This window comes from Alligator sinensis, unplaced genomic scaffold (genome assembly GCF_000455745.1).
Source record: "Alligator sinensis unplaced genomic scaffold, ASM45574v1 scaffold1164_1, whole genome shotgun sequence".
Taxonomy (NCBI): Eukaryota; Metazoa; Chordata; order Crocodylia; family Alligatoridae; genus Alligator; species Alligator sinensis.
In genome coordinates, this window is record NW_005842225.1 from 276302 (window position 1) to 290960 (window position 14659).

Here is a 14659-nt window from a genome sequence, read left to right on the forward strand (position 1 = left end):
AGAAGTTGTGGGTGCTCTGCCCCTTGACAATTATCCACAGAAAAAGCCCCCGGGAAGCTCGTGAGAGCCGTGCACAGCTCTGCTCCCAGCGCTTGGTGTAAAAGGCAGACACGGCCGAGACTGTCAGGTGCTGTCAGGCCCAGCTCCAGGAGGAGATTGAGGGACTTCCCTCCCATTAAAAATAAGGGGCACCGGCCCTGAGCGGGCTTGCACACAAGTGCCTGCGAACGGTCACAGCTGCCTGCGCTGCGTCCTTCAGAGGTGCAGAGCTGATGCAGAAGAAGGCTACGGAGGCGACACGATTCAAGCATCTTTTAAAAACCTGCCAGGTTCTGCAAGCAGGGCTGGTTGAATCCTCTTGACCATTGCCCACCAGGATAGCCGGGGTCAAACTGTGATGCCTTCTCTCCTCCAGCCCCCCGCTTGCTGGAACTGCCAGGCTGATGCAGACCCGGCCTCCGGTCTCCAGCCTCTGGTGTGGCCAGAAGCAAATCGGTCTAGGAGCGGTGTGGCTGGGGTGCCTACATGCAGGTCTCGTCCTAGCCTCTTGTCTGAGACCCTGAAGCACAGGGTTAAACACCCCTCCAGCAGGGTTTTTGGGAAGCATTAACTATTCCTACTCTGGGCATCCTTGTTATCCATACAGATGTTGGCTCCCTCGTGGCTCTTGCCACCCTTTGGTCTCACTGAACATCCCCTTGTTCTTGTGTTCTGGGATGGGGAGAGCAAAGCTGCCCCCGTGTCGCTCTGTGGACAAAGCAGAGGCTTGAACCCTATTCTCTCGGGTCAGATTTGTGCAGGGATCTGTACGTGTGCCGTCCATACGGCAATATTGGACCTCAGCAAAGAGCGTTCCTAGGTAGAGGAGCAGCCGGCACTGTGGATTTTCTTCCTATGCAGGGAGGTTAAACCAGACTCCAGGGAAGCAACAGTGTGCACAGCTGGAGCGCAGATGTCTCGACACCCCTCGCACGGCCACTTGCCGGTGCCTGGGTTTTGCTGAGCTCGCGGAGGTTACCGGGTGCACGCGTAGTGGGTGGTTTCTGATGAGGATGCATTGTACGCGGTTCAGACCTGACCCGCGGTGATCACTTAGCAAGAAACTATTAAACGCAGTCATGGACTAATGAGCTGCTCGGGGAAAATGGCAATTCGTTTTAAGAGCGGCATAATCACGTCATTCAAGTGTAAAACTCTAAATCGAAGGATTTTTTTTTTCTTTAAAAAAAAAAAGAAAAGAAGAAAGCTGTGTTATAATTAGAGTTCAAGCTCTAGGAAGCTGTCTTCTTGCTTGACTGACACCTGGGACCTATTTCACGTTCCCTTCGGAGACAAAATTTCCTGAAAACGAACTTGGGAGGATCAGGAGATCTCATGACGTAAAGCACAGGCCGCATGCAGGGACCTGCTCCCGGCTTGGCTGGGGGGTCTTGGAGAGAAGCGCTTGGCTCCTGTGTCCGTCCTTCCCCCCTGCATGCAGTGGACCTGATCTAAGCCGGCTCTGAGAGCAGCGAGGGCCAAGTCGGCTGCAAAGCAGCTGGAGACGTGGCAGCTGGGGACTTCTGCGTAGGTTTTCATACACAGTTGAATTTGCCCAGAAGGAGCTGCTCGTATCCAGCCTCCGGCTCGCCATCAAATTGACCTTCTTTGTGGCAGGCTGCTCCGGGGGCTTTCCAGCTCTGCTTCGGAGCCAGGCTGGGGGCAGGGTGCTGGGCAGTGCTGGGCATGGGTCTCTTAGATCATGTCCTTACAAGCAGAGGACTGCTCTCTCCCCTGGGTTTTGGTAGCTATTAATCTGCTGCGCTGCCGCGCTTAGGCGCAGGCCTTGCTGTCTGCGTGAGCAGCCCTCGGTGCTTCAGTGGGGCTTCGGGGCAGCTAGTCCCAGCCGCTGTAATTGCGTTTCCCCCTAGGAGAGTCCTTCTCCTGTTTTCCAAGCGGCGCCTGAATCCCACCCTTCTCCTTCCTTCTCTGCAGGTGATGCTGGTCGGTGACTCTGGGGTTGGCAAAACCTGCCTGCTGGTGCGGTTTAAAGACGGCGCTTTCCTGGCCGGCAGCTTCATCTCCACGGTTGGAATTGACTTCAGGGTAAGGTGCTGTCAAGCAGTTCTAGAAACCATTTTTTCCCCCTATTTCCTTCCTTGTGTGAGCGGAGATGCCAGCCTCTGGTTCTCGGGCGGTTGAATTTGATGAGCATCACACCCGGGGAATAATGAAATGTCTCGTCTTCAAAATGACCGGCTCCTCTCCTCCAGGGCACTGCTAGGGTTACACATCTGGGCACGGCACAGCTGGCGGGTTATTGCTCAGCGCCAGGGTTGTAACGATTGCCCCCTAAACAAGGAGGAACGCATGCCTTCGATTGACCAACGCTGGTGACCTCTGGGGAATTGCGAGGACCACCTGTGGACGCTCCATGGCTGGTTTGGTGTATTGTGTTTGGGTTGCGGTGCCGTCCTTGCAGGTGTAGGGCATCCTGGTGGGGCCGTATGAGCTGCCACCCTCGCTGGGAGGAGGGAGGTTTTGCGGGGGAAACTAATGTCTTGAGTGCTGGGAACGGGAGGACAGGAGGCTACGGGCCAGGGGCTCTGGTTCAATCCCCGGCCTCCCCTCCCCTGCCCCGTCTCTCCTTGGAGACGGGCCGGGTGGCGGATGTGCCCGATGGGAGGAGGAATCCATGCAGCCTCTGGAAGCACACTGGGGGGGGTTGCCTGGCAGCCGTGCCCCTGTGATGGGCATTGCTATGCGAGGGCCCTCCACGGCTTGGAGACTGGCTAGCCACACGTGGGTCACACGAAGGAACCGGTTGCAATTCTTCCCTCCTCCCAGGCGCTGCTCTGTGCTGCCTGAGCACCAGGCATGAAACCACCGTCCTCATCACGTGTAGTTAAGAGGCCACATGGCGCATTTCATGCACAGATACCCGAAGGTTTCCCATGCATCTATCTAAATTCTCCCTCTCTTTTTTTTTTCTTCTTTCACCTCCGAGAGTCCCAATTGCCTACGAACAGCTGAAGTTTGCCTCCAGATTTAAATCATACGTAGGCTTTTTATTATTATTTTTTAAAACCAGAAGCCAGTCTTTATGCAAAATATTTTCATACGTTGAATAGCCCCAGCTCCTAAAATCCGTATAAGAGCCATAAATAAATCAAAACGCCTTGCAGTGTTTGCAAGTGAAGCTTTGCACTGTTGTGCTAATGCATGAGACCGGGGAGCAGAGTGGAGTGGGAGCTGACTGTGAATAGATGTGGACCCCCGTGGTCTGTTTTCAGCGTCTCGGCTCAGAGATGCAAACAAGTAAACAGCCAGCCTCTGTGGTGCAGAGTCAATTAGACCATTAGAGTTTGTTCAGTTCGGGTAATCTAAAGTGGTGCGAGGAGCGAAGGGAAAGACTTCTGTTCTCTGAAAACGTAATAATAATCATTACGATGCTGCCGCAACCCCTCTCCCCAGAGATGCTTGCCTTTGAAAAAGGCCTGCGTGCTGCGATTTCAGTTGAGAGAGACCTCGTGTAAAAATAGTACCCGCTGCTTGGGAACCTGTTGCCTCTGCAAGATCTTAAGATCTCCGGCTTATAAATCTGGGGCCGCTCTGTCAGTCTCCTGGCTCTAAGTGAGTCTCGGCGTCGTTCTGCTTTGTGCTGGGGAGCTCTTAACTAGAAACGGTTGAGAACCACCGGTGTAAAAAATAATCTGCAGCCAAATTTTGCATGCATCAGATGGCTAGATGACGGGGACCGTGCCCGCTCTCCGAGCAGTTCTGCATGCACGAGAGTTTCAAAGCTTCTTGTGAGCCCGCTACTGTTGCCTGCGGCATGGGTGAATGAATGTACAGACCTTTGCAGGGAGGAAGGAGAGCCCTGCAGAACTGCTGATGATTGGAGACTTTTCCTTTGCCACGCAAATGCCTTGATACGCCGGCAAGCAAAGGGAGCCGGGCTGCTTGGCGCTCTGGCAGGCGTGCCTCTGGAGGCAGCGAGCAAACCTGCTGTGCAAATGTCTGAGCCGAAGCCACTCTGGCTGAGACGATCAGTATTCCAGAGCCATCGCCGTGAGAGACGGCTCGGGTGGGAACAAAGCACAACCTCAGCCTCCTGGTTCTCAGAAAGTGTGCTGTTTACCTGGCTGTCAAATGCAAAGGGATGGGCATCCGGCACGGAGAGCATAGATTCATAGATTCATAGATGTTAGGGTCGGAAGGGACCTCAATAGATCATCGAGTCCGACCCCCTGCATAGGCAGGGAAAAGAGCTGGGGATCGATGTCGCCCGCCAGATGACCCCAGCTAGATACTCATCTAACCTCCTCTTGAAGACCCCCAGGGTAGGGGAGAGCACCACCTCCCTTGGGAGCCCGTTCCAGACCCTGGCCACTCGAACTGTGAAGAAGTTCTTCCTAATGTCCAGTCTAAATCTGCTCTCTGCTAGCTTGTGGCCAGTATTTCTTGTAACCCCCAGGGGCGCCTTGGTGAATAAATACTCACCAATTCCCTTCTGTGCCCCCGTGATGAACTTATAGGCAGCCACAGGGTCGCCTCTCAACCTTCTCTTGCGGAGGCTGAATAGATCCAGTTTCTCTAGTCTCTCCTCGTAGGGCTTGGTCTGTAGGCCCTTAACCATACGAGTGGCCCTTCTCTGGACCCTCTCCAGGTTATCCGCATCCCTCTTGAAGTGCGGCGCCCAGAATTGCACACAGTACTCCAACTGCGGTCTGACCAGCGCCCGATAGAGGGGAAGTATCACCTCCTTGGACCTATTTGTCATGCATCTGCTGATGCACGATAAAGTGCCATTGGCTTTTTTGATGGCTTCGTCACACTGCCAACTCACGTTCATCTTGGAGTCCACTAGGACTGGCCATGAGGCCTGTGGCCATGGCTGGGGGCAGCATGGCGGGCTGGACCGGTGACCCAGGGCTGGGAGGACCGTCCCGGCTGATCCGGGGTGCTGCTGAGAGCAGCGTCGCGTGGCTGCGGTGCACGGTGCCAGTTCCCCCAGCCACGCCGCAAAGGTGACGAGTCTGCGGCTGGCTGGAGCATTCCCGGAGAGCGCTCTTTGCTTGGAAAGCCCCATCCTGCAAGAGCCTTTCCAAAGGCACACGCCTGGCTTTCCAACAGCATTTGGGTTCATTTGTGTGCTTAATGCTAGTTGTGTGTGCATTCAGCGTTGGTGCCAGGTGGGCAGGAGCAGCCTAGGTTTTAGATGACCTAGTGCTCTTACCTGGACAGGACTGCCCCTGGGAGCAAGATGCTTAAAAGCCCAGTTTTGGCTTCCAGGAGAGTTATAGCCGGGGCAGCAGTAACAGGCCTCTCCCTAGCTATGCCTTGTCCTTTGCAGAGGTGCAGCCCATCCCTGCTCCGCTGGAGGGACAGTGCATTTTGGGGCGACCCTGGGGTACAGCGTGCTCTGCTCCTGCCCCGGGGAGGTGGAGATTTCCCTGCAGCATTAGGCTCGCGGTGCCATTTCTCGGCGCAGCACCAGGGAGAGTGGCCTTGTTCCCTGCCACTGCTTGCAAACACCGCCTGGTTTATCTTTATATCATTTTGTGCTATAATTAAGGGAGAGTGGTCCGGGGAGAGGAGACTCTATGGCAATAAACATGGCATTTACTCTCTTGTAAAAGCTGACGAGAAGCCGTTTATTGCCCGGGGAGCTGGAGCCAGGAACGCCTTGTACATCCTGCCTTATTTGTTTTCCTCGCTATGGCGTCTTGCTTTGCACCAGGTTCTCCACTCCTGGCCATGGCAAGGGCTGATCCAGCAATGGGAGGGAAGGATGCAGCGTTTGCATCCAGCGCACCAGGCAGGCAGCTCCTGTCTGTGGCTGTCTCGGAGAAGGGCTCTGCGTGCTGGTGTGCACGGCTTTCATTTCTACTAAGCTTCTCTAGGTCAGTGATTCTCAACCGGGGTCCTTTGAGATCCTTTGAAGGGTGCCTTGACACGTGAGGAGATGAGCAGAGGCGCACGGGCTCAGGCTCCTCCCTGCCCAGCCCCTCTGCACGGAGGTAAGCGCTGCAATAAATACGCGGTGCTTGACACGGGGTACGGGTCAATTCACACAAGTTACGGAGCGGGGTTCGAGTCTACCGAAAGGCGCCTCGGGTCTAAAAAGGTTGAGAACTGCTGCTCCAGGTATTGCACTCTTGAAGGGAAGCTGCAGAACGACTGAGCAGGGGTAGGATGAGTGTGATAAATGGTGCCTGCCTGGCAAAGACCAGCGCATAGACAAAAGGACCGTGCGGTTCCCGGATTGCTTGGATTTCTTGAGCCCAGGCAGGTATCGGGAGCCGCAGGGCAGAGCTCAGCCAGGGGTCGAGTGATTTTTCACATGCTTTTCAGCAGAGGTATTTTGCCATTGACATCCTGAAGTGCTCCAGCCCGTTCTGGAAGGGGCCAAAACATGGGGGAACGAACTTGGGACAAAGTCAGCCTCCCCACTTTGCTTTTGGTTTGAATTTTTGAGAGCGCATCATTGGAAAGGGCCTGTTTCTGGTCCTCCCTAGTGGGATAAGATGCGGTGTGGTAAGCCAGGGTGCGAGTCTGCACCATGTGAGCTACCCCACGATACGTGCCTGTATGCACACCTGTTCCCTGCAGCGATTGCACCGGAGCATAGCCCTGTCACTGGGGCCACCTGCTGTCCACTCCTCTTCAGTCTCTCTGTGCCCTCTCCCCAACACTCTTGCTAATGTACCGCGTGCACACGGGCGCCAATCCCAGAATAGCTCATGCACGGTAAATTCACAGTTCGCTTCGCCTCTTGGTAAGCGCCCAGATCGCTGCCCTCCCAGGAAAGCTGAGCCAAGCGTGCAGGGGCCGGGGGCAAGGGTGCACGTGAGCAGGTAATAAAGGCCGACTGAATGAGTGCTCATGGAAAAGGCCGAGAGTTGCAGAGACCTTTGGACCGAGCGCGTGGGTGTGCGTGGGGCTGGCTGCTTTGTTTCCTTTCCATCCAGACAGATGCTCTCCGGGAGCGTCGCTCTGCCGTGTTCCCCCAGCCCCGGTTTATAGCCACAGCTGGGGTTGATTTGTTTTTTCCCTCCAGCAGAGCCCGGCGCCGGCACCGTCCGTGCCCGTTGCTGACATCTTGCTGCAGTCGGGCAGGTGAAAGCAGCCTCTGCCCGGCCTGCAGAGTATTTCCAAATAACAGTGCAGTGATTCCCTTTGAAACCCCCTTTTAGCAAGGCTTAGATGTTCAAAGCCTTCTCTCCGCGGCGGCTTTGCTGACAATTTCTGTAATGGGGAGCCAAGATTGAGCCTGTTTCACAAATAACATCCCAGTTCACCCAGTCACTTTGGAGACAAAGCAGCCGCCTCTGAAATGGGTGCAGTGAGTTCTCTCTCGCGCGGCGCTCTGCTTTCTTCCAGAGTAAATAAATCGGCGTAGCTCAGCCGACATCAATAGGTCGGAGTTTGCTAATACCGGCTGAAGAGCTGACGCCGTAGCCCCGTGCGAGTGTCCCTGCTGCCCCCCTTATGAAGGGGAGAGCTGGAAGGGGAGAGTGCTGCGTTGCCTGCTACTCCTCTCTTAGCAGACTCCAGGTGAGGAGGGTCTGCGTGGCTGAGCCGTCTCCTGGGCCGCGGGATGGGGTGCTCAGCAGCTCCTGACCTTGCTGATGTGCAACAAGTCGGCGGTCTCGAGTACTAAAGCAGCAGTCATCAGCTGCCTTCTCCCCCAGGCTTGCCTTGAGAGACTCCCGGCGTCGTCTTATCTGTCCCTGAACCATCCGTTTCTCCCGAGCGGACGAACGTGGCGGTATCTTGAGATGCTTTCCGCTCGTTCGATAGCCTCCGGGTAAGCGCGACGCAATCCGATGTCCAAGGGAAGAGAATTGATTTCAGACAGGCATATTTTCCCTGCCTGGGAAGCATCTGCATTTGGGAAACTATTTACTTGAGATTGGAAACGTAACGCGGGCCCTGAAAACAAACACACCTGTTCCCTCCGTGCGCCGGCACCGAGGCACGGCTGTTCTCAGGCTGCCGTCTCAGAGCCCACGTGCAGCCCAGCGTGCGGAGGAAAGAAGCCTGAAGAGCAAACCGCGCATGGCCCGCGAACCCGGTTAAGAGCGGAGCAGACCTCTCTGCACGCTCAGTCCTTAAAACAGAGCACGTCTGAAAGAGAAAATCACCCCGCCGTTGGAGCTCCCCGTTGCGTTCTTGGCAGCAGGGCCGGCTGTTTGACGCAATACTTATAAAGGCTTTTCCAGGCCGGAGCGACGATGATGTTTGAATGAGGGGGTGTCTGCGGACTCGGGATCATGCGTGCAAAACTGGGAAATTGCATCCCATCCACAGAGGCTTTCCGGGTCTGGACAAGTCAGTTCTTCTCCGGACGCGGCCGTGCGTTCGGTTCGCTCGCACCCCGACGCATCAAAGCGCTGACGGGCGAACCTACATCCTGTCACCGCTCCATCTGCTCCCAATCTTTCCTGATCGGGGATGCTTTCCTCGGCGTAGGACTTGCAGCTGCTCGGACACCTGGATATGCTTGCGACGTAAGGGGCAGGATCAATGCATGGGAACAGTTTGGCTTGATCAGTAATAGGGCCAAGGTGGGCGCTTGCAGACTTATTCATCAAAGGTGTGCTATTACTGCACTACTGCTTGTTTTCACTATCAGGAGTTTTTATGCTGAGAGATGCAGAAATGGCGACAAGGGGAAGAGGGCCGGGGGAGGCTGCACTGACGGGGCTGGGACGATCCTGAGTAGGGACATACAGGGAGAGGAGCGATGGAGAAGGTCGAGATGGAAGGATGTAGTCAGGAAAGACGCCAACGGACGGGGGTTATGAACAGAAGATACCACGGACTGGAATAAATGGAAAAGGAGGATCCAAGGAGCGACCCCGGCAGTGGCCCAGGACTCGGAGCCGAAATGAGAGAGGGGAAAAGACACGTGCGTGCTCTCTCGCTTTCACTGCTCCCTTCCTAACAGGCAAGCATCGAGAGCACATCTCCGTCGGCACTGATTACGGCAAGCCACGCTCTTCATTTCCACCCACGCGCCTTGCCAGTCTGGCCGCTCGTGGCCTGCTTCCGATCTCTGCCATCTCGGGAGGATTTTCCAAGGCGCTGTTTTGTTCCCAAAGCTTCGTGGCACTTGTTTCTGGCGCCTGCTCGAAGGAGTCGGACTTCTCTCCCTCTTCAAGGACAGCGCATTCGGTAACGAGCTCCCGGTAGCAATGCTCGCTTGTGTGAGAGGTGTGAGCCGGGATGTGCGAAGTCCTTTGCACCTCTGCAGTGGTTCAGGTGACAGGAATTATTCTGCCTTTCAGACTTTCTTTTCCCTGCCTTTCTTATGCAACCGGTTTGCTAGTAGAGCAGCTGCTGGGTCCATCACGCCACGCCTTCCCTTTGCATGGCTGTGACAGTCGCTTCGGCCCCAAGCACCGGGCCCGTTGGGGAGCTGGTTGTGACCTGCGCCTCGAGTCTGTGCCCGTCCCGTGACACTTTCCCTGCTGTACCCGCCTGTTCCTGCCTGCCTTTTTTTTTTTTTTTTGGCAGGCAGCATCTTCAAACTTGCAAGAACCTCGCCCCAAGTGTTGATTAAAAGTGTTAGGTACTTGCTGTGCCTGTGATCTGAAACAGGCACAAAAATATAACCTTGTCAGCTCTTTCAGTGTCCTTAATACCCAGACACGGCACAGGGCGTTTGGATTCATCTTGCAGAGAACAAGCACTTTTCCTCTAATAGCTCCTGATTTTTTTTTTTCCGCCCCCCAGGACTGTTTGCAACACTTCCTCAGATCTCCTGTTTCTCTTGGAGGATTTCCATGAGATCAGGCTGCCTTTCAAGTTGCTAGTAAGCAAGGGTGTGAACAGTAACTTTCTAGTGCTTGTCTTTTCCCAGTACAGCGACTAGCAAAAGAGAGAGAGGGGACTGCTGGCCTGGGAGAAAAAGAGGCAAGGGTACGTGCAAATAAGTGTAAAATACTGAGCCAGTGTGTGAATTGATATAATCCACGAGTTACTTTGGTCTCCTGGAAGGCAGCAGGGGCCAGTGGTGAGAGCAAAGCTCTCTGTCAGGCCCCTCGCACCCTGATCCCGACGGCCAACCACCCCAGCTGCCAACGCTAACCAAGTCACCCATGCTAGCTCATGGCCCCCTCCCCTTCTGGACTTCGGCAGCTGGACTTCAAACATTAGATTTTGTGCTGGATGCTGCGCGCTTCCTTTCTGCAAATTTAATATTTAAAAATGTTTTTCAACTTTCCAACCTTCTCCCCCCTGGCCCAGCGACGGTGGCACCAAAAGTCAGTCTGAAAATCTCACAAATTATTTCCTGGGTTGTTTTGTACATTGAGGACCCATACACGTGCATTTACACCGGCTTCAATTTACTGCGCAGTAAGTGGGAATAGCCCAACGTCTACACAGGCAGGCATTGAGGCGCATTAGTGCTGTGTGCGGACTGACCTGGGACTAAAGTCAGTCCAGACGCATGCTGTTACTGCGCAGTAAGGCATTTACATGTGCATTACTGCACAGTAACTAATTGGGTGTAAATTTGATACCTGCATGATGCAAATATCAAATTTATGCTCAAGCCAGCATTAGTCGCCATATTTACTGTGCAGTACAGGTGTGCATGTGTAGACACTAATTTTGGTTACTGCACAGTAAGTGCACATGTGTAAATGTGCTCCTAGACAATCAAGCTATGGTTACCTTGCTTCTCCAGTATTATCTGGCAAAGCTGAGCGTATTGGAGTAGTCATGTGCAGATTAGAAGAGAAAAGGGATCGTGTACAGAGCCTGGAAGTTATCAGACCTTTTCAAAGTTGGTAATAATTCTTTTGGACATGAAGGCAGATTTCTGATTGCGCACCTCTCTTCCCATTAAGGCAATCCTATTTGCAGTAACTGTCTAATTGTACCTCTCTCCTCGCATGACAAGGCCAATGAGTGTATTTTACTTGATAGCACGGGAAGCTTCTGCCACATGGGTGCGTTTGCTTTTAATCTGTGTATCTAATAACAAAACTGTTGCCGCACAATTTCTTATTTTTGGGGGTGGGAATCCAGGGATTTGGAAGCAATTGTTTTGATTAAAGTAAATTAGGGATAAATTGTTCCAAATAGGCTGTAATCAGGGGACTCTGTGCAGACAGTCGTGGGGCAATCAGGGCGTAATGGAAAGTGAAATTAATTATTTTGTCCTGCTGTGGGAAGACCACGGTAAAGTGTGCTGAGAATCGGCTGCAGATATATCGAGCTGCTTTGTATGCCCAGCTCCTCTGGCTGAGGCTAATAGTCTACAGGCACTGAAGCTTTGTACCGAGTCCTGCAGCCAGTATTGCTACCCTCGTTTCACAGTGCGGGGGGAGATAGCTCGGGTGGCTTGTTCGAGGTTGGAGGCTGGACTCGTGGGTGGTTAGGAACAGGCAGTGCGGAGCCTGATACAGCGGACTTTGCTCCGGCCGTTGGACTCTGCTGCCTTCCATGCAGCCCAAATGCACCAAGTGCTCCAGTAACACGGCGGGTTGGGTCAAAGGTTCGCGAGCAAAGGTTCGCCGGGATGATACTCGGGGGCAACCAGCATGGGTTCATTAGGGGCAGGTCCTGTCAGACCAACCTGGTGGCCTTCTACGACCAGGTCACAAAATCACTGGACGCAGCTGTCGCGGTGGATGTAGTCTTTCTGGACTTTAGGAAGGCTTTTAACACTGTCTCCCACCCCATTCTCATTAAAAAGCTAGGCAACTGCGGCATTGATGCCTACACAGTCAGATGGGTCGCAAATTGGCTGGAGGGCCGCACCCAGAGAGTGGTGGTGGACGGGTCATGTTCGACCTAGAGAGACGTGGGCAGTGGGGTCCCCCAGGGCTCGGTCTTCGGACCTGCGCTGTTCAACATCTTCATCAGCGACTTGGACGAGGGGGTGAAAAGCACCTTGTTCAAATTCGTGGATGACACTAAGATGTGGGGGGAAGTGGGCACGCTAGAAGGGAGGGGCAGGATACAGCTGGACCTGAACAGGTTACAAGGGTGGGCGGATGAGAACAGGATGGGTTTCAACACTGACAAGTGCAAGGTGCTGCACCTGGGGAGGAAGAGCCAGCAGCATCCCTACAGACTGGGGAACTCCCTTCTCGTCAGTGCAGAGGCAGAAAAGGATCTTGGAGTCATCACTGATGCCACAATGAACACGGGCCGACAGTGTGGGGACGCGGTCAGGAAGGCCAACCCTACCTTGTCGTGCATCCACAGATGCATCTCGAGCAGGCCCAAGGAGGTGATCCTCCCCCTCTACGCGGCACTGGTCAGGCCGCAGTTGGAGTACTGCGTCCAGGTCTGGGCGCCGCACTTCAGGAGGGATGTGGACAACATGGAGAGGGTCCAGGGGAGGCCACCCGCATGATCAGGGACAGCAGGGCAGGCCCTACGAGGAGAGGCGACGGGACCTGAACCTGTTCAGCCTCCACAAGAGAAGGCTGAGGGGGGACCTGGGGGCCGCCTATAAACTTACCAGGGGGACCAGTGGAGAACGGGAGAGTCTCTGTTCCCCCGAGTACTACCCAGAGTAACAAGGAATAACGGCCACAAGCTGTTTGAGAGCAGGTTCAGACTAGATATCAGGAGGCGCTACTTCACTGTCAGGGCGGCTAGGATCTGGAACCAACTTCTAAGAGAAGTGGTGCTGGCTCCTATCCTGGGGGTCTTTAAGAGGAGGCTGGATGAACACCTAGCTGGGGTCATATGAGCCCAGTTTTGTCTCCTGCCCAGGGCAGGGGGTCAGACTAGAAGACCTGCAAGATCCCTTCCGACCCTACATCTATGAGCAAGCGCTGCGGGTCTGTCACCACCAGGCCACACTGCCTCCGTGGTGCTGCAGAGCCCGGCACGGGTAAAAGATACCGGTTTCTGGGGAGTTCTGCCTTGCTCTGATCGCTACGGCTGGTGGGTGGCCCTGGCTGACTTTTAAGGGGACCTTTGAGTCTCCCAGCAGCAGGAGATGTCTCCTCAAGATGCACGTGCACCGTGCAGGACAGTTCAAGGGCAGAGACCAGCAATGCCGTTCCAGTTTGTCCTGCCGTCCCCGTGCTACAGGGGGCAGAGACAAGGTGCCAGGCAGCAGACCCGCAGGCTGCGGGAACATCCCCCGTCATGGGAGAGCAGAGCCGCGGGGCCGTTCCCACAGCTGGGCGCCAAGCCCTGTCCCCGGTGCACTTTGCCAGGCTTTGTCCCTGCTTGCTGAAGCACAGTGCAGGAACGACGTGTTTGTCTTGGGCTGGGCTGCTCGGCACGCCCACGCTAGAGCCGCCGTCGCACACGTCTCCTGCTGCTTCTCTCCGGTGCGGGCGGCCCGGCCATGGACAGACCCCCGCGCACGTAGGCATCCGCCTGTCCGGTGCAGCGAAGGACCCCCGTCTCTGACACTGCCCTGAAGGAAAGGCACGCTCCTTGTCCCTCCTGCAGAGCGATGGGGCTGGTGGTCTCGCCCTGCCGGAGGGCGTTGAACCGCGAGATCCGCACAAAGCTATTGGGGCGATCTAGCTGGAGCGAGGGGCTGGACTAGATGTGACCCCCTCAGCTCCCTTCCAGCCCGACTTGTCTATGTTTCTGTGATAATAGCTTACAGCGGCCTGAACAGGTGTAGATGAGCAGAAACCCATCTGAAATAAAGCTGGCATCGCGTGTCCTAATGGGCCATTAGTTTTATTTCTCATCATTCTGTGATGTGCAAAACGTCCCACTGCTTGCAGTTTTTCTAATAGTCTCGGAGCAATAACCTTCTTCGGTGCAAATGTTTTGTGCAAGTAGTGCCGCGAGAGCGCAGGAGCCAACTGGAGAGGCTTCTAGTTAAAAATAGAAGGCGGCCAAAGCCCTGCGGTTCTCAGGGCAGAGATGCTAAGATGGTGTCAGCATTGTTTCTTTTGAAAGTTTTTTTTTTTTCCCCCCTTTTTTTGCTTTTTTTGTTATGGCAGGGGCGCAGCCGCTAGCAAACATCCAGTGCTGCTTTTTCAATAAAATGTCATTTCCAAGCCAAATCGGGTCCAAACAAAGCTCCAAATTTTGATGGAGCATGCTCAATTGTTCAAGTCTGTGTGTTGCTACCACTGGCAGGTCTCCTCGTGCCCAGACTCGTCAATGTGCGGCTTCAAATCCATGGCAGGTGTCCTGTGTGCAGGTCCCAAGCCCGGAGGTCTTGGGCTTCAGCTGCCCCCTGGTCTCGTTGCCCTGAGCCAAAAGGCCACAGGAACAAGCTAGGGGGAAAGCCTGAGAGCAATCCCCCATCCCCATAAATCGTGTCAACGTTCAAGCCTAGGAAAGCTCCTGTCTGGAGCACCGGGAGCAGCGAGTGCTGCTCTGCACAGTCCGAGGGCTGGAAAACCATCCTGGCGTCTGCGTGTGTGGCTGTAGGGCTGACAAAATCCGGCACAGGCCCCCTGCTCAGGGTGTGCAGATGCTCAGCTCTCCCTATAGCTGCTGCTGAGACATCATGGAGGAAAAAATCAAATCCCTCAGCTTTAAAATTGGGGTTGAGCAACAAATTTCCAGCTAATGTCTCACCTCCTCGCCCTCCTGTTCCACCCCCCGCCCCGTTTGGGGATCGTCGGTGAGCAGGCTCCTGCTTTCCCACCCCTTGACACCGTTGCCCACATCACTCTGGGCGCTGGCTCCCTTGCAAGCAGTTTGCTGCAGGCGTCTGAGCGTC

At 54.7% G+C, this 14659-nt stretch overlaps 1 protein-coding gene across 1 annotated transcript in view; it reads left to right on the forward strand.

The window, feature by feature from the left end:
- RAB26 (RAB26, member RAS oncogene family) overlaps nt 1–14659 on the forward strand; it is a 95207-nt gene that overhangs the window by 2055 nt on the left and 78493 nt on the right. The window contains exon 2 of the mRNA XM_006027142.3: nt 1975–2085. Coding sequence (XP_006027204.2) covers nt 1978–2085 — 108 coding nt within the window. The 5' untranslated portion in view covers nt 1975–1977. The remainder of the gene's footprint in view (nt 1–1974; nt 2086–14659) is intronic.